At 41.6% G+C, this 24,448-nt stretch overlaps 1 protein-coding gene across 4 annotated transcripts in view; it reads left to right on the top strand.

Moving 5' to 3' along the window:
• The window catches only part of VDR (vitamin D receptor), a 79,763-nt gene that overhangs the window by 30,882 nt on the left and 24,433 nt on the right, over positions 1-24,448 (top strand). For all 4 annotated transcript variants that reach the window (XM_035101210.3, XM_035101211.3, XM_088661321.1 and 1 more), the window contains 3 exons: positions 7,462-7,533; positions 11,533-11,683; positions 19,579-19,709. In XM_035101210.3, the coding sequence (XP_034957101.1) occupies positions 7,462-7,533; positions 11,533-11,683; positions 19,579-19,709 (354 nt within the window). The remainder of the gene's footprint in view (positions 1-7,461; positions 7,534-11,532; positions 11,684-19,578; positions 19,710-24,448) is intronic.

The following is a 24,448-nucleotide window of genomic DNA, read 5'->3' as shown; positions in this document are numbered from 1 at the left end:
TAAGATTGAATAAACAGTTCCACTTTTTCATAATGTTAAATTGAAAGCCACACAAACTGACTCTTGGGATTCTCATAAACCTATAATTTGACTACGATGGACAGCTTGAAACAGTTTGCTCTCAAATTAGAACTGTAAAAGAACTACTTATAGTGACACTGCTTCTGTTGATTTGTTTAACTCTCCCAAACAAGTAGTGCCGCTGTGGTCCTCAACAGTTTTTTGAAATAGGTGTAAAACATTTTTAGCAAACCTGAACCACTTCATATTCCATGTACTCTGGAACAATTATGGGGTCAGTAGTCTTGTAGTGTTTAATCTCTCTCTCTCTGTCTTAACTAAACCAGCAGGGTCTGATTTACCTGTTAAAGTGAATGAGAAACTGAAATGACCAAATGGCTAAGCTAACTGAGGTCAATTCTATCCCAAGCCACTTCTCAAAATAAAATAGACAAAATAACATAGCATTTTAATTTATCATAAATTATATTTTTGTGTGTTTATACCAGGCATCCCCAAACTTTGGCCCTCTAGATGTTTTGGACTACAATTCCCTCAACCCTGACCACTGGTCCTGATAGCTAGGGATCATGGGAGTTGTAGGCCAAAACATCTGGAGGGCCGCAGTTTGGGGATGCCTGGTTTATACCACTTAAAGAGAACTGCAATAGATTTCTGTCTTCTTCTTTTTAAAGAAAAGATACATTCATGTGTACAAAAATTAATTCTAAAGCACTGCAGTGGTCTGTTGCACTTCGGTAGTAAATTTATTTGTGTGCAAAAGGAACAGCAATTTTAGGTATTCTTCATTTTAGTTAAACATACAGTACCTTCAAATTGACCACAGAGAGGGGAGCACAATGGAAAAACGAAAAGAAAGTCTTCCTCCTCTCAGGGAAATTTCCAACACTGAACGTTGTCTGTCTCTGAATTGTTATGTCCCATTGATTATTGTTTGTTTTGTTGAACCTGCTCTAGACACTAATGTGCAAACAAAATACTGGAAGTAGACATTAAAAGCTGGTGCATTATCCCATTGTTCCTTTTTAAAGCATGAAAAGTGACTTCCGAGGGGCAGCTAGGCATAACTCACTTATCCCAGAGCCCAGACTGCATATATTAATGTTGGAGAAAATGTGTTATTTCTTGTGGAAAAATCTGTGATTGCTTATGTAAACAGCATGTGGTTACATGAGACTCATGAGCACATGAGCTGAGGATCAGTACTCCCTTCTTCCTCCCATTGACTGCCACCACCAGCACCACCCACTTTTAATATATTTTTAGATCTTTGTGTTTCAAAAATTTTAAAGTGCCATTGAGGAAATGCTCTTCATGGCTGTGTTTAGAGGTGCTATGCTTCGCAGCTTTCCCCACAGCTTCCTACAGTGCTGTCTTCCCTTTCCCTCTCTGCTGAAGGAGCAGGCAGCTTCATAATATATTAGAGGCAGTAGGACAGTTGCCCCTCTTCAACAAGGCTGCTGCCTTACCTCATAATGTGGAAGCTTGGTATCAAGCCATGGCGGACTGATGGAAGTAGAAGAAGGGCCATAGCTCATTGGCACACCATGTGCCTTGCATGCCAAGGATCACAGGTTCAATCCTTCCTCAGCATCTCAGGCAAGGGGATGGGAATTGTCCCCTGCATGAAAACCTGGAGCCGCTGTCTGTCTCTGTAAAGAACAACAACCACTAAGCTAGATGGACCAGTTCCCTGCCTCAGTAAAAGACAGTTTCTGGTGTTCCTAAATACTGCCAAAAATACTTCAGTTTGACATTATTAACAGTGGGTGCTCAGTACTTCTAAAAAAAAATGCAACACAACAAATTAGTATTGGTAATTGTGCGGGAAACATCTCAAGCTGCATAGGCAAATTTACCTGTTGGTTTTCAGTGAGGGAAGAAAGGAAGAATGGGTGAAGGAACGTATTAATGGAGAGTCCAGAAAGCAATTTTAAAATAGTTCATAACTGGTGTTGCTATAAAACAGCTGTGTCTGAAAAATGTCTTTGAAAAACTGGGTCTGAGTGAAAAATACTGCTGATTACGGAGCTTGCCAAAAGCCCCAAAAGGAAATAACGTTTTGTAGAAGAGACTGTCTACCTGTTGCAGTTGTTTAATATCAAGTTATTCAAAGTAATAACAAACTCTCATGGTATTTCGGGAACCTCTCCAGATTAATTCACACTTAGAAACATCAGTGACTTCGAATTGCAAAAGAGGTGTGAAAATCACCATAACCAGTCATCAGTCTTACCTCTTGTCAGTCTCTTTTCATTATAACCTAACAATGGGGAAGGACCCTCACATTTACTGTACTGTAGTAGTAATTCTTCTTTGCTGTACTAGTAATCCTTCACATTTACTGCACTAGTTTGCTTCTTCATTGCAGCCCAGTTGTCACACTGAAAGTTGTTTAATAAGCCTTTCATGCTACATCTGTGTTTAAAAGGTTAATAAGCTTCACAGTACAGTACAGGAAAAAATCAGAAGTGGCGGGAAAGTGATTTAAGTTTGTGTCTATTCTTCTTCTTGTTATTATTTTTACCAAGATTGAAAATTGAGAAAAGCTAATAACCTTGAAGGAAGGCCCTGAATGCTTTGGAACCAGGCTATTGGAAGGAATACCCTCTCCACTTGAACCTGCCTATGCTGTGCATGTCATCTGTCATCGGGACCTTGTTTCATTTCTCATTGACTTCAGAGGCTCATCTGATGGGAATGTGGGACAGGCATTTTAAATTGTGGAGTCCCTATTGTGTCATTTCCTCCCCTGGGAGGCCTGACATACTCCTTTCTTAATGCCTTTATGATGAGGTGCAAAAGAGAAAGGCCAGGCCTTAATGAATCACAGCAATGAATAAAAAGCGGACCAAAGTAAGAAACATTTTAAAAGTATTTTTCTTAAAAATTGCCAGGGATGGGCAACATTTGGGTGTGGAGCCACCACCCAAAGAACCCTGTTTCTGTTACCTATCAACCTAATATAGATAAGCAGGGCTTCGGTAGCTGATTCTAAGGCACAAGCAGGCTCGTTCGGGTGGTCCTTCAGATAACATGGTCCCTAACCATGTAGAGTTTTCAGGGTCAAAACCAATGCTATAAATCAGGCCCAGAAACAAAGCAAAGGAGACTTGCCTGTGCACACATACTGAGCTAGATGGACCATTGATCTGAGTCAGTATAAAACAGTTTCCTATGTTCCCGTGAAATGCGTAATGTTGATTCCAGTGTATAACTTGACGAAGTATGGTTTTTAAAAAGAAAAAGGGAAAAAAAATCCAATTAAGGACCAAAAGAACTAGGCCTTTCCAAAGAGTAAAATATTTGTTTCCTGGCTAGCTCATAATTTTTGCAGGATTGCTACATCCAATGCCTATTTATTTAGTCAGCAAAAGGGAAATGAATTGTGGATGCTACAATGAAAGGGGACAATTAAATCCCATGCTGCCTTAGTAGGTGCCTGTTTGGGAAAGCATCTGAAAGCTGTATTAGTCATGGCTTAGTCACATTGTCATAATTGTGTGCTGGGAAAATCCATATGCCTTTTGGTCTTTAGCCATTATATATGTATCATAGTGAAGTATCATGCTATCCTGATTGCAACCCTTATGGTATTTATCCCATGGTATTTATCTAAGTTGCATCTAGACAGAAATTATATTAATTACTGGCTGAGACTATCCATCCTCCTGCATGGCCTTGCTCCCTTAACTATTAAGGACAGTTTCCAAACGATTGGAAACATGCAATGATAAACATAACAACTCTAGGCTTCACCCCACAGATCCTACTTAACATGAGGTATGAACAAGCCAAAAAAAACCCCATCAAACTGTGTGTAGAAGATACCAAATGCCAAGCAGATTTAGCCAGGTCCCTGAAAATTTTAAACAGTGAAACCAGAAGACACCTCATCTCCCAGATGCCATATATAACCAACCTTGGAATTCCAAAACAGTGAAGGGCTTTTACTGCTGCCAGGCCCTCTCTTTAGCCATCCAGGAAGGCCGCTATAGGAAGACACCTAATACCCATGTGGCTCTCAGGAACTGGAAACAACAGAACATGTCTTTTTTCACTGCCAATACTATACAGATATACGAGCTAGGTTCATCTTGCCTATACTGTACATAAATTCCCAGGTTGCACAGAAGAACTTTATACCTCTCTGCTACTTCAAGATAAAAACCCAGATGTTACATACTCAATTGCTAGATTCTGCACTGCCATTATGGATATACATCGAAGGATGGTTTGTGCCACAAATTAGGCCCCAAACCTGTGCCATAAGCCTGTGCTCCTTCACTCTCCCTTATAGTCGCTTTTAACTGTTTGTCCCTGTTTCTATCTTTTTAAGTATGTATGATATAATTACCTTCTAATTACTAGTTTTTATTCCTTACCTGTTTTAAGTCTTATGTTTTATCTTATGCTGGTCTATGACCGAAATAAAGGATACTACTGATACGTTTGACGCTGATATTTTAAATTCTGAGGCCAGGAAATTTGCTATCTTGACTTCCTGCTTAGTTGGAAGGCAGAAAGAAGGTGACTCGGGGGTGCAGAGTAGACTTCTTGAGTGTTACAGAAACCTATTAGCTGTGTGTGTGTGTGTGTGTGTGTGTGTGTGTGTGTGTGTGTGTGTGTGTGTTGGCATGCAGCTAACACATTGCCAGTTGTTTGCTGCAAGTGTACGTATCATTCCACTCCCATCACTCCTTTAAAGATTTTCATGGAAGATGCTCCTATGCTACCTAGGGTGGAGTTTTGGAGGCGGCCCATGAGCTTCTCCAGTTTTAATGCAAGGATTATAAACTATCTAAAATGCTTGTTCATAGGATATTTCAGTAAGAGACTTGAACCCACAACCCTAAGATTAAGAGTCTTATGCTCTACCAGATTCACCTATTACAGGGAAAGAAGCAGCAGGCCCTGTAGTAAAATCATTTGAAGGCTTTGTAGATAGCTTTGACCGTGGTCCTGAAAACCTTCCTGTTATCTTTAATGAAATCTGTTTTGACCATGATAGAGAACAAAATTTTACCAGGACTAATATGGCCCGAGGGAAGGGTAAGTGACCTGGAGGTGCTAGAACCAGAACCAAAACTATTTATTAAAGAAGTTGATTAATTGTGCCCTTCCTCGAAGAAGAGAATAGTTGTGTTGTGAGAGTTGGGCCTTAAAAAAAACAAAACTCCTTAAGCCAAAGCAACATGCATAAGGTGGTTTACAAAGAGTGTCTTCTGATGTTATCTGAAGTACATTTCTGCTGCACAAGTTCCCCTTCTGTTACTAAGTTTAAAGCATTGCCAGTCAAATGCAGAAGTCAACTGTGGTCCAATTGATGGCATTTTGGGGAATGTCAGATTGTTCAGGGAATTTCTGGTTTCCGACCACAAGTGAGGCCGTGGTTCCTGAAATTGTTAAGGACGGTGTACTAATGATCTGAAAGGCTCCTACTTTAATGTAGTTCATATCAGCAGCAATTAATCAAAGTTTCTGTGGTGCTCTACATTGACCCAGCTCCTGGGTAGTGTGTTGGCCCTCAAATGGCAGGGCTGGAAGTTGAGAACTTAGGCCAATAACTTTGGTTTTCTTGCACCCAGTGAACCAGCTCAGGTTGCCAGGCTTTGCAAGTGCTAGCTTCAAAAGCAAATTTAAATATATCTGGTGGTGGTTGAGGAAACATTGTGCTCTGTGGGACATGAGTGTTACACCCTGTGTATTTAAACATTACTTGGTATCATATTGCCCAGTAACTGAGAGAAAGTGTTCTTTAATTCCAAAAAGAGATAGGGCTTTGGTTTTGTGGAGCTGAAAGAGCTCAACGATTGAGAACAGATGCCCCAGTTCCTGATGGAGCCAGTTTGTTTTGCAGAAAGATAGTTTCCATACATTTAATCATATCTTTCAGAAAAAAGGATATTTTTTTCCCATAAATCTGCTCCTGTTCAGATTTATAACACTTATTTGGTGTAACCTTTGTGCTATGCTTAAAAAGTAATAATTGAATGTTTGTCCTAGGTCAGAAGTATGATGGATCCAACTAAAATATGCTTAGATTAGTAGTAGCCATTCTTGCCCGCCTTTTATCAGGCTTCTTGGTTGTCTGTCGACACAAATTGATAGCATGGTCAGGAGGGATTAAAGTGAGTTAAACTGATATATAGTAGTATGTATATTGTACTGAAAAATAGAGCAGGTTTCTAGAATCTAGGTGAAGAATAAGCAGGTGCTTTTAATGCCATTGAAAGATGGTGCTCTGACTTACCTGCAAAACAAAAAGGGAGAGAGAGTACTCATGAGAGATGGTTAGTACACAATGCATTAATTCCTTTGTTATAATGCTTGTTTGAATTTTGTGCTGCTTTTGGAAAGTATTATCATCAAGATGCAGGTAGAAGAATGAAGACTACTTTGTCTTATCAGTGGGTTGCAATAAAGATTTTAACTAAAATTTGCAAAAACATGGGTTTGAAAAGGTCTTCACATTCCTAGAGGCCAGTGTTTTAAATATTTGGGATGAACTTGGTGATAGTGAGTCTTGTGTGTATGTGTATATCAATATGCGCACACACAAGCACATGCATGCACACCACATATGTACAGCACACACACAAAAACACACAGCTACAGGATGTTGCCTGAACATTGTCAAAACCTGCTAACGTATTACCTTGCTGTAGCTTGGCAGCCATGGATATTATGAGAAACCAAAGTCAAATTCAAAGCAGGCTAAGGTAGTAGCATGGGTGACATACCACACATTTTCTACATTGCCTACAAATCTTGATTAATTAGCAGTTGGGATTCTTTAGTTGCGGTTCCTGCATTGCAGGGGATTGCACTAGATGACCACTGGGGTTCCTTCCAACTCTACAATTTTATGATTCTGTGATTATGTAAGGTAAAATAGGGGAGACCCCTTAAATGCCAGCCTTTGCAGAGGCGTGCTGTACTGTTTCCTTATCATTACAAAAATTCTATTTTAAAATATTTATCAGCTAAAGTATCTCTCAAAATCACTATTCAGTTCATTGGCATGAGTTTTCTTTTTAGCTGTTAAGTAGCTGTGATCTGAAATGGGAAAGTCTTCCTCCCCTCACCCCCATAGCACAGACCCCCATGTGTAAATGCAGTTTCGTCTTTGAAAATTCTTCTAAATTATGTGGTATGCTTCTGGGAATAATGCACCATGTGGTTAGCATTATCTCCATGCCAATAGAAGTTCCTGAGAAGCTGTACTGAAATGACACCTTCTGTTTAATGAATCCCATTTGGGTGTGGTGGATTGTTTGCAGAGTGCCACGCCTCACTTTTTAATGTATGTTGCTTACGTCAATAGATGAGAGTTAAAAGCTAGAGTAAATTTCCAAACTCAAAGCAGAGTGTGAGATTACCAAACTGTCTTGACAGCCGTTGGATATTAAATCAAACTTAAATATTTTTGGGTTGCAGGTGGCTCAATGTCGCAGTTTCAGAACTCGTGGGAATTATACCAGCAGAGTATACAGAATGACCTGGATATTGGTAAAGTATATCACTTTCTTGCAAACTGTTTATTCGATTTTAATAAGTTTGTCTCTTTCCCTCGGTCAGCAAAGGGAGAATTGTGTATTATTAAAATTATGTCATCTTGGCTTTTAAAAAAAATCTGAAGAAAACAAAATGAAAAATAATGTGCTCCTTGAGACTTGTCTGAAGAGTCCACTTCTTACGTGCATTTTGTTTTCTTTCTCTGCAGATTATGTTGGGTTGGTCTCTGATTAAAAAGCAGTGGCATTTCAGATGGGACTAGCTATTTGTTGAAGTGTGCAAACTTTCAAGTTACATTAATGCTTTTCTAGCAAAGAGACTGACCTAAGGATCAGCGTGTCTTCAGTCTTGCCTCTGCTACAAATTCAGGCCATCCACACCATACATTTAAAGCCCCACATGATTTCCTCCAAAGAATTACAGGAACTGTAGTTTGTTAAGAGTGCTGGGAATTGTAGCTCTGTGAGCAGTAAACTACAGATCCCAGGATTCTTTGGGGAAATCAGTGCACTTTAAATGGTGTGGTGACCTCTCTCTGCTATGAGCTGACATCCCTTCTCTCTCTCTCTCTCTCTCTCTCTCTCTCTCTCTCTCTCTCTCTCTCTCTCTCTGTCTCTCTTTCAGCATTGGCTCTTCATCTGCAAAATGCAGACAACAACATTGACATGCCTTAACATTTGTTTGGTTATAATCCTAACTGCAGCACTTTAATCAGAATGCTTTGAATACCCTCTGACGTGCTATATAAAAGATGAACGTTGTTAACATGTGTCCTTGTTAGGAAGACTGGTGAATTATTATCTTGAAGAGGTTCCCCATTCCCCACCTTGCTATTCTTCAGAACATCTGTGGAGGATTGTGTGTGTGGGAATTAAAGCTTATCTTAGTTTGGGGGGCAGCTGAGGCGACAGGTTTGGGGATGAGGGAATTGGATTTTGTCCTGAGTTCTTACATCATGGCTGCTGTTGGGATGGGTTTGGCTACAAATCTAAATACATAGTGTAGTGTTGGTTTCTAATGCAAGTATTTAGTCACATCTCAAACACGCCACATATGAACACCTATCAGTGAGCAGAGTATTCAGTTATTGTTCAGACTCCAAAATCAAGTTACCTATTTGATCATTTAAACAACTGGAAATTTGCAGCTGATCAGTTTACATTCTGTACTGAAAAACTTACAAATTGGCCTGCTGCCCATTTGAAATGATTAATTGTCTGTATTGGTAACCAGATTTGCTCTTTCTAGTAGAGCATGAATTCACCTCTCACCTTCCAGATGTATTTCTACACTAGCAATTTACCGGTTCAGTAAGACACCAAATGGATATGCTCCTTTTGTAGATTTTGTTTGCTCCTTTTGTATTTGCTGCCAATATTTAATCAACCCTTAATCAACCCTGAGGAGATAAAACAAAAATATGGGATGTTAGCAAAGGCTAATAACAATTTGGAATATTAATCTGCCATCCTAGATTATATGACTGGCATGACTTCCACAAGGAACCTATTCCAATACATCAGAAAAGCCATTAAACATTCTGAGGTGATATTTGAGCTGTTTTATAGCCTTTGTTGGGCTAGTGTCTGAATGGAACAAAATACAGCCAGCTCAAAGAGCTGTGCCCCTTTAAGGCTTTAATATCTCATGCCCCATTTATTAAGTAAAATGACTGTAGCAGTCTGTTTTGTTTCTACCCAGCTAACAAAGTACTATCTGACAATCCCATTTTGGTTGCAAAATATAATTGTTTCTCTGTCAGTAGTGAAAGCAAACAAGTGATAAACATCATGTTTTAGAAAGTCCCCCTCTTGGCCACCAGCTCGGTAACTAAGCAACACTCCTTCCTGCTATCTGAGCATTGTTAAATTTATGAAAGAGGAAAGATAACTTTATTGAATGTTAACGTGCTGTTTCAGATATCAAGTCTAAGTTTTAAATGGAAATAGTGACATTCAAAGGTCAACAGCCCATCATTGATTAGTACAAACTTAGACATGCAGTTAACATAGTAACTAATAAGTGCACTTCCTATCTGGGCAGACTGTCAATGTTTGCCTTACTTGCAAAGGAGTCAGGTTAGGTCTATAGTCAAGGATAAATCTTAATTTCCATTTAAAGTGGAAAAGGGAACTGTTGATTCAAGTAAGTTCATCTATTTCTTCTTCTTTTAAAAACAGTTTTCAATTACTCTTTGCCAGACCCATCAGCAGAATACTGAATGTAATAGAGGAAGAATAATAGGTTTAAAAGTAAGAATGTGGAGCCCCTGAAATGCATGTCACGGGATAAATGGTTGTTGCAGCTAGATTCTTCTTGCACAAACTACATGTGATGGTAGCAAACCCATTTGTTTAAAACTGGGTCTGCCCCAACCATGTACAAAGTGGGAGGTGGAAAACCATTTTTAGACCAAACGAAATTCACTGAAACCTCCCACTCAGGACTTACCTCCTCACAGTCAGAGTCTGTCGCCCAGGTGCTTTTCTCCATAGTACCTGAACTGAAAAGCACAAAGTGAGAGTTTAGCCCTTCTCACTGGCTCTTAACATTCAGAATCCTCCATACATTTTATGTGTGATTGGGGCAGATCTGTGTCTGATCAAACAATTCTGCCAGGGTCACATCATCATTGGAATCCCATCCTTGCATATAGGTACCTACCAGTACATTTTACCAGCTTAGCATGCCACCCACGTGTTAGGAAGAGCCTGTTGGATCAGGCTAATGCCTATCTAGTCCAACATCCTTTTCTCACAGCCACCAACCATATGCCTGTGGGAAGCCTGCAAGCACAGCCTCTTTGCTCTCGCAAAAAAGCAAGGAATTTTAATTTTAGCTGCTGACACTGACTATGTCAGATTATGCTATAAAAATTAGTTTCTCTCCATAAGACATATCTGACTAAGCATACAACATTACCTTGCAGACATAAAACAACATTAGAAAGTAAATAGGAAATTTAAGTTAAAAGTTTCATCAAGTCTTGATTCATGCTTAGACACCAGCTGCCAACTTGCTTCTTGACCTCTGATATAGCCCTCACATTTCTCATATGTATACACCCTGCCTGCTGCCTCTGTGACTTGTTTCACACACCTCTCTATAGACTGAGCATGGCAGGGCCACTGTGGAACTTGCACAGTCTCATCAATGAACTTCTTTACTTCTACTATAGTAAGTTTACATGTCAAAGGAGGTTCATCTACCCTGTCAGACCAGTCCATCAGCTCCACCAGGGACAAACCACTAGGGTTGATGGAAGCTGTCTTCCTTGGACGTCATCATCTCTGCCCCTGAAGTCAATGATCTTTTAGACACCAGCTCTCCTCTCTTCACTGTCATATGATGATAAGAGTGTCAGGACCAGCATTTTGCTGAATGCATACCATGCTGAGTGCAGAATGGTTGGCAAAACAGCATCCTTATTTTGCAGTCTTCTTTTGCAGCCTAACTCAGGCATCCCCAAACTTCGGCCCTCCAGATGTTTCGGACTACAATTCCCATCTTTCCCGACCACTGGTCCTGTTAGCTAGGGATCATGGAAGTTGTAGGCCAAAACATCTGGAGGGCCGCAGTTTGGGGATGCCTGGCCTAACTCATCACAGCTGAAACAAGGTGTGATGTGAGCCTTCCACCCAAGTGTGTTTTACTTTGATGTTCAACACCCACACCCACACCCAAATCCTGGATTTCACTGCAACCTGTGTTATCTATAACACAGTGGTCTATGTGAAGATGAGAAAATGAAACCATCTTAGCTGTTGATTGTTCTAGAGGGGATGTTTAACAACATGTATATCGTGAATTAAGGATTTTGCTATATTCCAATTGAGTATTGATAAGCAGATCAGGAAATGGAGTGGGGATTCTTACTAGCTTCTGCAGAGTCTTCGCTACATAGATTATATTTGGTTATGATTACCACATAGATTATAACTGAAAAGACTGTTGTATTGAGGTTGATAAACTCTGCACTTTTCTCTGTCACAGAAATGGAGACCATGGCACCTTGCTCAGCATTTCCGGATCCAGCCAGTGACTTTGACAGGAACATTCCACGTATCTGTGGTGTTTGTGGAGACAAAGCTACTGGCTTTCATTTTAATGCTATGACCTGCGAAGGCTGCAAAGGATTTTTTAGGTATGTGACTCCTCGCATTTGACATAGAGTATTCATAAGAGATTTTGACCTCTGCCCTCAAGAAAACCCATCTTTACATGGGCCAGCAATTTACTTTCAGCACAAAGATCAGCAAAAGAGGTTTCCCCTACAGTCAAACCTCAGATTCTGAATGCCGAAAACCCAGAAGTAAATGCTCCGGTTTTCTAACATTTTTCGGAAGCCAAACGTCTGATGCAGCTTCCGCTTGAGTGCAGGAAGCTCCTGCAACCAATTGGAAGCCACGCTTCACTTGTTGAACATTTCGGAAGCCTCTAACCCCACCCACCACTGACATGCCCTTGGAAGGTTGCTCAGGAGGAAGTGGGACCCTCTGGCTGCAAATATTTCCCAACCCCTGCTCTAAACCACTGTCTCTGTCTATACAGACTTTAGATGTAATTAATGACTTGATTGTGGAGAAATGATATGGTGCTTATTATATTTAAATGGGAGTAAAAAAGACACAGGAATAAAAAAATTACAAAAAATGGGAGTTTATCTTATTACAATTTTACTCTAAAGCATTTTCGAATTTCACTGTGTGGGAATTCCCCTGCTGCTTGGGAATGGTTCCTTTTTCAAACCCAGGATAAGAACTTTGATCATCCCTTACTTAAGCAGCAGTTTGGATTCCGATTATCATCTTTTGCTTAGGGCATACAGAAATTTGCTGTTCTTCTGGTTCAGGGGACTGTGCCTACCCATGCACCATCTGAGTTTCGCTACCCCTGCTATATGGACAAGCAGGGTGTTTATGAATACTGAGCACAATACTGGCATAGAGAAAGCTGGAGGGCAGCTGTCTCCCACTTTCCTCTTAAACCACATTAAGAAGGAGCCAGTATTCCATCTGCAGTAGCCCAAACAGTTCGAAGTAGTTTAGCATAGCTCAAAAATGAAGTGTCCATCTTTCATAAAGCAAATTACTGTAATGATGACATAGGACATTTTCCTGGGAAATCTTGGTTAAAAGCAGATGACTAATAACAGATGTAATTAACAGCTAGGTAAAGGTAAAGGGACCCCTGACCAGCGGGAAGGTAAATGACATTTCTGTGTGCTGCTCTGGTTCACCAGAAGCGGCTTTGTCATGCTGGCCACATGACCTGGAAGCTGTACGCCGGCTCCATCGGCCAATAATGTGAGATGAGCGCCACAACCCCAGAGTCGGTCAAGACTGGACCTAATGGTCAGAGGTCCCTTTACCTTTACCTTTATAGTAAACTAGACACATCCACTCTTGCTAGATTGTTGGAGATGGAATATTTTGCATACCATCAGCATTGCAGCCAGTTTTCCAGTTGGGCTACAGTGCACCCTGGCTAACTAGAACAACAAGATTTTCTTCAATTACTGTTGCTTAAATAAGCAGCTCATCTTTCACAGGTATATTTCCACATACAAGGTTAGTGCCCTCAGCTAATCAGTCATACGCTGTGCTTCCCAGACAAGATAAACGTTGGTGCATGCCATTTGTCAACTTTGAAGGACACATGCATGGAACATCTATTCCAAGGATCACTGTTAAGAAACCTTAGAAGGTAATGAGAGAGGCTTGGTGAGCCGTGTACCACACTCCCAGTGAGATGTTAAGAAAATCTTAATCATTTTCAGAATTTGTCAGAAAATCTCATGCTCAAATATCTGGCCAAGGAGGACATTCTCCTTTCATGGAAACCAGGTTTATAGGACAATACTTTCCAAATTTCTGATATCTGAGGGATGCCTTTTTTGGATTAAAAATTGAGGCACCCCTCTCTTAAACCCCAAAAGGTTGGAAGAAGGCAGACCTGGAGCAAAGACTCTGAAAGAGATACAGTGGAAGTTTTCCTCTGATGGCAGGCCATTTTGCATGAGTGCAACTGGAGAATTCATTCTCTACCAATCCAGACACACAGGAGAATGATCTGCCCTCAGAGGAGGCTGATTAGAAGGAGCTAGGATGGGAAATTCACAGCACAATGATGTCACGCCATGCATTGTGTTATGCTCGATGTTACGAGGAAGAGAGCAGAAAGAGACATGGAGCAGCTGCTGCTCCATATCTCTTGGAACATCTAGTTCTGGCCCATTAAATGTGGCACAATAGCTGAGGTAAGTTGCCAAGGAAGCTGGAGTTTCCATGACTTCAGACCAGCAGTGCTTGATCTTTTTCTGAAAACGTGCTGAAGGCAAATGCCAGTTGCTCTGCTTGACATAGTGGTGGTTGCAGGGACGCCAATGGCATGAATGATGCACGGGGTTAAGCCTGAAAATCCCTGCAGCATTATCTGACCTTGGAGGTGGGTGGGAAAAGGTCACGCAGGGGAAACTTGCACTAGGCTATTTTGCTTCAAAGCAACGATAATGACATCTTGAGACCAAACCAGGATGTTAGAAATGAGATGTCTGTCGCATAACTACTTCCCCCTCTGGACATTTTCCTCTCCTGAGCATGATTCAAAGAGTTTGCTGAACACCTTGCCTTTCACCCTTTCTGTGAAGGCCTTCATAAAGAAATGTGCATGTCGTGTTATGGAACACTGAGTAACTGCATTTTAAAGCTGAAACAACAAAGTTCTCAATTGCTTCACAAACACAAACATCTCATGGCAAATCCCTCAAGATGTTTTGCAAAACTTAACGTTGGGGAAGCCATTTGGTATTGGCCTTTCAGTGGTTTCTCTTCTATTGGGAAATATAATCTGCAGACACTTTAGAGTGCATTGTCTTCCCAGTGTCCTGTGACACCTTTTGAAGTTTGTTCATATTGGATTGGTTGTTAGTGGGCCTGATATCTATGATAAAATTTAAAATACTGATACGAATTGTAGAAACTAGACTAGATAATAAATAACTTTGCAGTGTACTGAATATGAAATACTGGGTGTCATTTCTTCATTTTATATGTAGCATTGCTGATTTGTTTATTCTTATCAGTCGGTGTGTGTGTGTGTGTGTGTGTGTGTGTGTGTGTGTGTGTGTGTGTTCTTTACGGCGTCCTGGGACATTTCCAGATGGGCTTGTTGGTCCACAGAAAAATTTATGGTTGTCCTGCACTATGTGGTGTAATGATCTCATGCAGGATAAAAACCAAATGCTGACAATGCATAGCTGCCAAGTTTTCCCTTTTCTCACGAGGAAGCCTATTCAGCATAAGGGAATTTCCCTTTAAAAAAGGGAGAACTTGGCAGCTATGACAATGTCATATAGCCACCCTGCAGACATATAGCCATGCTGCTACGAGTGCTCAGTAAGCAGCCAGTCTGGAAGCTCCCTTACTCAGTTTAATTTTCTCAAGAGTTCTTGATGTAAGGTTGCTTGGTAAAAATGTAATAATGAGAGAGGTGTAGCATTGAGGGGAGTTTCTCTTTCTCCTGAACCGAAATAAGAGTGAGGACTTCCTTCGCACTGTGCTAACTTTTAAGACATGTGCAGTTGGTGTCTTGGTGCAGTCAGTAAGCCCGCAGCTCCTGCCAGTGGAGAAGCAGGAGAAGAGTCAGGTCTCTAGCTTGCCCGGCCGGAAGCAGGCGCACTTCTTCTGCCCAGCCTTGCACTTGCAGGGCTGCTCCAGCTGAGTGTTGCAAAACAAGTGGCACCTGAAGGTGGTGCTGCCTGACTTCTGGGTGTGCAGGAAGACAATCAGCTTGTTGGCAGTGATGTGGAAGTTCACATGGCACAGCAGGTCGGCTTCCAAGACGTTCAGACATGGCAAGAAGCGCTGGGGGCTGTCATCCTCTGCCTGGTAAGGGTCTCTTCCTAAGCCGGCTAGGCACACCAGCAGGGTAGACAGGGCAGCCTTAGCCAGGCATTGCTGCAGCTGGCATGTGTGCCCAGGTACATGTCCTGCAGCACCAGCCCCCTGAAAGGCAGCAGCAGCACCAGCACCCCAGTGCCAGCACTCCTCCATGGCTGGGTGGGCACATTGCCACTGCCCAGTGGCCCCAGTCACCACCCCACCAGTGTCATTGCTGTTGCCCTCCTCCTCACAACTGCCACCTCCATGACAGCATGCATTGAAGAAGGACTCCCTCCACCTTCTTCTGCCATGGAGCTATAATTTTGGCTCTGTCTTGCACCATTAGAGTTTGTTATTCCGCCTTTGATTTATCCTTCCCTTCCCCAAGGTTCAGAGTCCTCTTTCTAAGCAGGTGTGAGTTCTCTTCCAATTTGGCAGTGGAAGATGCCAGATATTTTGCTTAGTGCATGAGAGATTCAAGCAAAATATAGTTGACTGTTGAACAACTTTAACGAACTTCCTGATTGGCAAAGAAGAGTGTGCATAAGGTCTATCTGGTGGGTGGGGAGAAGAGGATGTGACTTTAAGTAAACACCTCTCAAGTTAGGAGCAGGTGCAACCAAATGGTTGATTGGAGAGGACTCCGATTCCTGGAAAATAACTCTGATTCCTGGAAAATAAGGTAACTTCTGGCCAAAGACGGGACCAGTAGATGTGCAGCGGAGACACTTCTATTCATGGGTTACTCTAATGAGAAGCACGGGGACCTGTTCTGAGGCATGCTGCACTAGATAGCTGTATGTGTTAGAAAACAGTTTTACTTCATAAGAAAAACTTACCCTCTTGGTGGCAGAGATTTGTTTTTTGTATTCCGGGGGGGGATCCGTTTTTTCAGCTAGGAACAACTGGGAAAACGGGGATTTCCAGGGGAAAACGGGAGACTTGGCAGCTATGCCTATCAGCCAATCACCCATTCCCACTACCCTTCTGAGTAATACCCCTCCCTACCCTCTCACTATATATAAGGGTTTGGTGACTTCTGTTTCAGTGTATCTGAAGAAGTGTGCATGCACACGAAAGCTCATACCAATAACAAACTTAGTTGGTCTCTAAGGTGCTACTGGAAGGATTTTTTTTTTTTGATTTCTGAATGGTTACCAGTCTAGTACAGAGCTAGACGAGGTTGGCATATATGCAATCACAGGGCATTCCACTTCTAAGGGTGAGTAGTAGAAGCCCTTTGGTGATTGTCAGTTGTGTTTACATAGGGGTTGCTACATGTACACCAGTGTCTGCTACAGTGAGCTCTGAAAAGTGTGTTTGGAGATGCCTATCTGCAAAAATGTGCTTGAGTATGAGCCAGGGAATCATGGCCAGTGATGGGTCTCCAGCTTAAGCACCTTGTGCTTGACATAACACCTGCCTTTGACCTTTCACTGTTTTCACACAATGAGATAAAGTAAACAAACAATAAAACTCATATCCCTTGTACAGTGTGAATTGGCCCTGAATTTGCAGTCTGACTTGTCACACTTTTGGAATTTTGGAGCAGTGATTAGTGGAACGTCTTAGGGTATTAATCTTTTTCAACAATCCCTTGGAAGTTTAGCAAGCTACTTCTCATTTTCCTCATTAGTAAGTAACTCATGTGTCGCTCCAAACTAGTACAGTGGTTCCCAACAGGTGGTCCGGGGACCCCCAGGGGTCCGTGAGCTATGCCAGAGGGGTCCGCAAGATGCTATTAGAATAAAAAATATATTAAATATATTTTGTATGATAACAGATTTTTTGTTTTGGCCGCTTCCTGCATGAGCAGAGTCTAGCGCAAAACTAGAATTAGATAGAGGCAGTAGTTCTGCTGTATGCCGTTAGGTGGCGCTTTACAAACACTACTGTTTTGCAAAGAGGCAGCGCGCGCATTCTACTAACGCTCACCTCCCCAAGATGCTTTGCGCGCGTCGGCTTCATTTGTGCGCTACTGCGCAGGTACCCTGTCTTCTCCATTCCCCTCCCTCCTCCCTGCCGCGCGCTGCCTCTTTGCAAAACAGTAGTGTTTGTAAACAAAGTGTTGTTTTTCGCGGAAGCTACAGTTCGCGTAGTTAAAAATGGACCGTTGGTTAAAAAGTGGTTCGTTAAAACGACAAAGGCCTACAGATGAAGAGGAAGATAATGCATTTGATGTTCAAGCAAGTAAGTCAGTGACTCTCGAACCAATCTTGTCAGTGTCCATTGAACTTAAATCGTAACTGTAAAAAACGTATAAATATAAAATATAAAAAGACTCTTAATTTGGCTCTCACTTTTTAATTTTAGGATTAGGAATTAATGGGGGTCCTTGTCACAATAGCGGCTCGATGAGGGGTCCTCGAGAAAATTTTGTTGGGAACCCCTGAACTAGTATACTGTTATATACTACAAGATCCACCACTGATCTTGTAAAACCGTGGATCAGTGAGATGGACAGTTTATGTCCTGCATCTGCCTACTGGCTTATGCCTTGTTAAGCATACCAAGCTCACCAAGTACAGTATTTCATCATTTTCTTGCGTAATTGCATGAAGAGTACATTCTATGGAAGGCAGGGGAGTCCCTTCAAATATTCTTCCCCCACTCCTTAAAAGACAGACCAAGAAAATTCTGCAAAGGCAAAATGCATTTAACACCTAGCTAGTTTTTAAACCAGTCCACCCAGTCTAGTCAGCCTTTTTTAAATGTTATACCCAATTACATTTATTTACATAAACAGAAATGTGCAACTAGGGGAAAGGTAGAGATGTCAAATGCTTCCTAACGGCAGCAGCAACAGCGAAGGACATTTGCTTTCAATTGCCTTGTATAAGGAGAGAGACTTACTTTTTTCAATGACTTCATAAAACAGTGAAGAAAAGGAGATTCAGATTGCCATTCTTCCAAGGTTACACGGTGGCCTTGTTTGTACCTCACACTGAGCTATGGTTTTGTCTGAACACATAGGCTCTAAGAGAGGAGATTGTGGCTGTTTTGCTCGTCCCTGGTCATCTTGTTGCTGTGTCGAGCTGAGACATAGTTTGCCTTTGTCATCTGAGCCTTTCCTTGTGGTTTAGCTTCCCCAGAAAAACCACGAGCCATAAACCAAACGGCAAACCTTGGTTATAGTCTGGGGAGAGGGAAACCATGAGCCAGATTCAGATAGCACAGTAAGCCAAACTATAACTTACGGTAGCTCAGGACAGCGCAGCAACAAAACAATCAGGGAGAAGGTAGCAAAGAGGCTACAATCCAGGAGCTAACGTATTTGGGCTACACCAGTATGGGAAAGCTCCTGACTCCTGCTCCAGTGATACTGCCTTTTGTCATTCTCTGAATTTCTTTGTGCAGTAGACCAGTGAGATAATATCCAAGCTGTTTGCTTTATCAGGGTCTCATGAGGCTTTAAGTAAAGAAAAACACTAGGCAATTCGGGCTTCTCTTCTGAGTCTATATGTGTCACCTTTGCAGACTGTTGTGTATCTATGCTCCTACCAGATTCTGAGTCAACTTCATGTATCTGTTGACGATTATTGTCAATGGAAACTCATGGAGCAAACCAGTTAGTCTTTTCTGGAAATTCTTTCATTTTGCTGCTTTGGGCTATTTTCCTTCAGATTTATAAAGTACAGTAATCAGAAATGCTTGAAAATTGTCAAATACTATATCTTTGTTTTTGAGTTGAATTCTGGGGGTTTTTTTGTTTGTTTGTTCTATTCAGTACCTAAATAGTTCTCCAACTTTAGATGGCTCTATTTGAGCCATTCAGACTGTGGTTAATGTTTTCCTGTTTATGGTACAAGTTGCATCCGTTTGACAAGAAACTGTGTTTTTCTGTATGTGTTACTTAAAATATTAAGTTCTTTTTAGAAAGAAAACCATGAAGACGTGCAGATGGTTACTGTTTTCAAAGTATAGTAACAGGGCAGATTTTTAAATAAAATAACCAGATTTCTTAGAAACAGAACAGTAGCTATGTAGGGGATATTTATTCCATGCCTGGCAAATACTTGTATGTTGCCCATTTAGCTCGTTTTGTATGCAGGTCTGCCACACTGTTTTCTGAACGGTATCCATGCAAAACTGATGTATTTTCCTAAAAGAAAGAAAGCAAAGATTATATATTTTGTGTGGCTTTTTCCCCCCACAGGAGGAGCATGAAAAGGAAAGCGATGTTCACATGTCCTTTCAATGGCGATTGTAAAATCACCAAAGATAACCGGCGACACTGTCAAGCCTGCCGGCTGAAGCGCTGCGTTGACATAGGCATGATGAAAGAGTGTGAGTAAACACGTAGCACAATAGAAATATTGCAATAATCAAGATTCTGAGAATCTAGATCACTTCCTCAAGTCACTTTGATTACTTAAAAACATTTTGAAAATGCCATCCTCCGTGTTTGGTTCACTTTTTTAAAGGAGGAGGCGAAAGTTGGTTCCTTTACCTAGATTTCCCCAATAGTCTATTTTGTCGATATGTGGATGTCCCCCTGCCTTAAAAATAATAATTTAGATACCTAAACTCTTCTTAATACAGAAGTTAAAGCATGTGTCTACCTAGGCGGAAGAGGTGTGTGTGTTTGTAGTAGATCTAACCTGAAAGGTATTTGTGTCCCTTCGCCTTTTCACTGTCTGGCTAAGAAGATTATTAGGTAAGAGGGTAAGAGAGAGGATCATGCAGTCTTGTCAAGATGGAAGTGTAGTAAATCATTGATAGGCTGTTTAGAATTTAGAATTGTTTTAGGCCATTTGCTAGCAAACTAGCAAAACTTGAAACAAGAAAACATTTATTGCCTGTACTGCTATGACTGACAACTGGGAAACACTGGCCTGCGAGCGCTCCAGTTGGAAACAGCCTTTACCAAAGGTGTCATGGGCTTTGAAGACACTTGAACTTAGGACACAAGGGACACTTAAGACGCTTGGCAAATCCATATCATGATCAACTCCCGCCTGGAAACCAATGTCCCCACTGTGGAAGGACGTGTGGATCCAGAATTGGCCTCCACAGTCACTTAGGGACTCATTGTTAAAACCGTGTTTATGGAAGACAATCTTACTTAGCTACGAGTGATTGCCAAACAAGAAGAAGAGATGAGTTCCCATTAAGTCTGGAGCAGGGAGAGGTGGGGACAAAGTAATTGGTGGCAGGTCTACCAATGGGTATAGATCAACAGAGTCTCTTGTGTTTCTGTAACCAAACTTGTTCACTCACCTGGAAACTTTTATAGGGATTGGGGAATATCACATTAAGAACTCTAGCATAATTCGCATCTAGTCTTTTTCTAGGTCCTTCCTGCAGCCTAATCTTCAGTGGTGGTGCATAGTCTTAAAATCCATTGTCTGACATCCTGCTGTGGGATAGGTTCCTGGCAGATGGCATTACTGTGTTAAAGAAACTGTCAAGAAATTATCAGTGTCTAATATAACAATGCGACGCAGGTGGCGCTGTGGGTTAAACCACAGAGCCTGGGGCTTGCTGATCAGAAGTTTGGTGGTTCGAATCCCCGCGAAGGGGTGAGCTCCTGTTGCTTGGTCCCAGCTCCTGCCAACCTAGCAGTTCGAAAGCACCTCAAAGTGCAAGTAGATAAATAGGTACCGCTCTGGCGGGAAGGTAAATGGTGTTTCCTTGCGCTGCTCTGGTTTGCCAGAAGCGGCTTAGTCATGCTGGCCACATGACCCGGAAGCTGTATGCCAACTCCCTTGGCCAGTAAAGCGAGATGAGCGCCGCAACCCCAGAGTTGTCCGCGACTGGACCTAATGGTCACTAAGGGGTCCCTTTACCTTTAATATAACAATGGGGAACCTTGGGTGCTTCAGATGTTGCTGGGCTATAATTTATATAATTGCTGGCCATTGGCCATGCTTGCCGGGACTGATGGGAGTTGTAGTTCAGCAACATTTGGAGAGCCAAAGGTTCCCCACATCAGCTCTACTGTGTAGATCAGGGGTGGTTGTTGTTTAGTCGTTTAGTCGTGTCCGACTCTTCGTGAGCCCAATATGCTACATAAGTTTTTGACTACCACTCTTTGAGATTGGTTTGAGTTGTAGTAGGGTTGCCATACGTGTGGAATTTCCCGGATATAGCCAAGATTCGGTTGTCAAAAACATCCCTAGTTCTAGTCCATAACATCTGAATGACACCATGTTGGCTACTCCTGATGGAGATTATTGGCCCTCCTTGTGCTTTCTGTGCTTAGAACTGGCAGTATCCCTGATTTTATTTGTATTCTGTATTGTATTCAACGTTTGTTATGCTCAGAGTAGATCCACTGGAATTAATGAACATGACTAATTTAGGCCTATGAATTTCAATGAGTCTCCTCTTATTTTAACAACACTCTTGTTTCCTTTCACCTTTGTAAGCAGCCAAATCTTCCTTACTCAGCAGTCATTTGAAACTGTAACACCAAGATTTATTTTGGAAATCAACTCCCTAGCACATAATAATTAGTTAACTAACTGCAGAAACTAGTGATTGGAAGGAGTCCATGTAATCTTGGCCAGTTTGTGTTCACTGTGGTCAGATTAATGTAGCATTTCTTCCTTCTCTTCCAGAGAAAGTGCCCTCTTTACTTTGCTGGCAGTCAAAGTAGATGTGCTATTGTTTAGCAAGAGCAATATAATGTGTGAAAGTATGTTTTTTTAAAATGGTATTTTGAGCTGTTAGTTGCTGTGATAACAGAAGCACTTCCTTTCCTTATGACTCAAGGCTGCTGCTTTACTGGAATTGTTCCCCTTCTGAGGAAGCATAACTCATCCAGGGCTGTTCCATTCTCCTCTTTCCAACTTAGGAGGGATGACAAGTTTATAGCAGCCATATAACATAGCAGTGCTAGTTTTTTACAAAAGGCTTCTAGGAGATGTGAACTATTAGTGCACACTTGCCACAGGCACACAAATATTCAGACACATTCAGGCACTGTTTCTTGTGCGCATGCATGCACAAGCCCATACACATATGGGGGAACCCAGCCAGATGGGCGGGGTATAAATAATAAAATAATAATAATAATAATAATACATCCCCTAATCTCTTAGCAGACACTCAAGCTGATGCACATACTTATTTAGATACACACTCCCACCCTGTGCTTTTTTTCTGGGGGTACACAGGGGTACGCATACTCCTAAACATTTTGTGAATCTAAGTTTGGCCTCATTGAGGGGCAGTATTTCAAAGTGAGTAGGAAAATGAGAGTACCCTTAAACTTTTTTTTTAAGGGGGGAAAAAGTACTGCTCCCACCCACTACTCTGCCAATCAGCAGAGCACACAGAAGAGACACAAGGGATTTTCTTTTCCATCAAAACACTGTAATGGAGTTGGAAGGTACCCCAAGGGTCATTTAGTCCAACCCCTTTCAATGCAGGAGTCTCAGTTAAAGCATCTGAGACATATGGCCATCCAAACTCTGCTTAAAAACCTCCTGTGAAAGAGAGTCCACAGCCTCTTGAGGGAGTCCGTTCCTCTGCCAAACATCTCTTAGTAACAGAAAGTTTCCCTGATGTTTAGTTGGAATCTCCTTTCTTGTAACTTGAATCCATTGGTTTGAGTCCTATGCTCCAGAGCAGGAAAAAACAAGCTTGCTCCATCTTCCATGTGACAGCCCTTGAAATATTTGAAGGTGGCTATCATATCTCTTCTCAGTCTCCTCTTTTCCAGGTTAAGCATACCCAGCTCTTCCTACCGTTCCTCTCATGGCTTGGTTTCAAGACCCTTGACCATCTTGGTTGCCCTCTTGTCAATATCCTTCTTAAATTGCAGCTTGTCAATATCCTTCTTAAATTGTGGCGCCCAGTTAGATTACTGTGCCTAGATTACTGCAACTTGTTATACTTGGGACTGCCTCTGAGGACAGTTCAGAAACTTCAGCTTGTGCAGAATTCAGTGGCCAGGTTGCTCACCAGGGCAAGACGGTTTGAGTATATATAAGACCAATCCTGGCTTGACTGCACTGGCTGCCAGTTAGTTTCCGGACTCAATTCAAAGTGCAGGTTTTGACCTATAAAGCCTTAAACGGCACAAGACCTCATATTTGTTTTCTTTGTATATTTTTGTGTGCTTGTGTATTCATTTTAATCTCAATAAAGTTATATTTTTTAAAAAAAAAACGGCACAAGACCTCAATATCTCAAGGACCACCTCTCCTCGCATGAACCTACCCAGACCCTGCAGTCATCTAAGGCCCTTCTTCATGTGCCTCCTCCGTGAGAGGTCCGGAGGAGAGGCCTTTTCTGCAGTGGCTCCTCACTTGTGGAATGCTCTCTCCAGAGTGCGCCTGGCACCTTTGCTACATATCTTTATGCGCCAGACAAAATCAGTCCTCTTCTCCCAGGCCTTTGGCTAATTAAACTGTCCATGGCCTTTTAAATGGTTGGGGGGCATTGTCTCCGTTGTTTATCGTGCTGTATATTTTTGTGTTTCTATATTGTAAACCACCCTGTATTGTAATCAAACAAACCTTCTCAATAGCAAGAGCCCATTCTCCTGTAACAGTGTTTCTCTCTTACCCACCCACCCAAATGCTATTCATTAGACAGGTAGCATTTAAAAGGAATCAATGCCTTTGTGCCTCCTTGGAATAATTGTGCCTAACAAGCCCTGAAGAGAGCTGAGGACTTTGATTCCTGCAGTCCTTTGTGGGAGTCAGGGGCAGCTCCAGTGGAACTGCATTTACTTTGCCTAGTTTGTGAATTTGGCGAGGCTACCATTAAACCTCAATAGCGGCATGGGATGTCCCTCTACCCTCTTCCCAACCTTTGGATATTGTTTCACATGTTACAATGAACATAACTGAAAGACTTTGTAATATGGTCAAGAAAAAAAGTGAAAGACATTGCACGTTATTTGTAGTTCATGGAAATCTTCAATGAAAATTATTTCAATAAATAAATAAATAAATAAATAAATAAATAAATAAATAAATAAATAAATAAATGATTCTTCTAGTGAAATAGTTACATGATTAAGGAAACCTTAACTGACTCCAGCTAAAAATAGCCTTTCCCGGCTGTCCGCT

Source organism: Zootoca vivipara, chromosome 2 (genome assembly GCF_965207765.1).
Source record: "Zootoca vivipara chromosome 2, rZooViv2.hap1.1, whole genome shotgun sequence".
In the NCBI taxonomy this organism is placed as follows: Eukaryota; Metazoa; Chordata; class Lepidosauria; order Squamata; family Lacertidae; genus Zootoca; species Zootoca vivipara.
The sequence above is the reverse complement of the archived record's forward strand: the minus strand, read 5'-3'. Positions and strand labels throughout refer to the sequence as shown.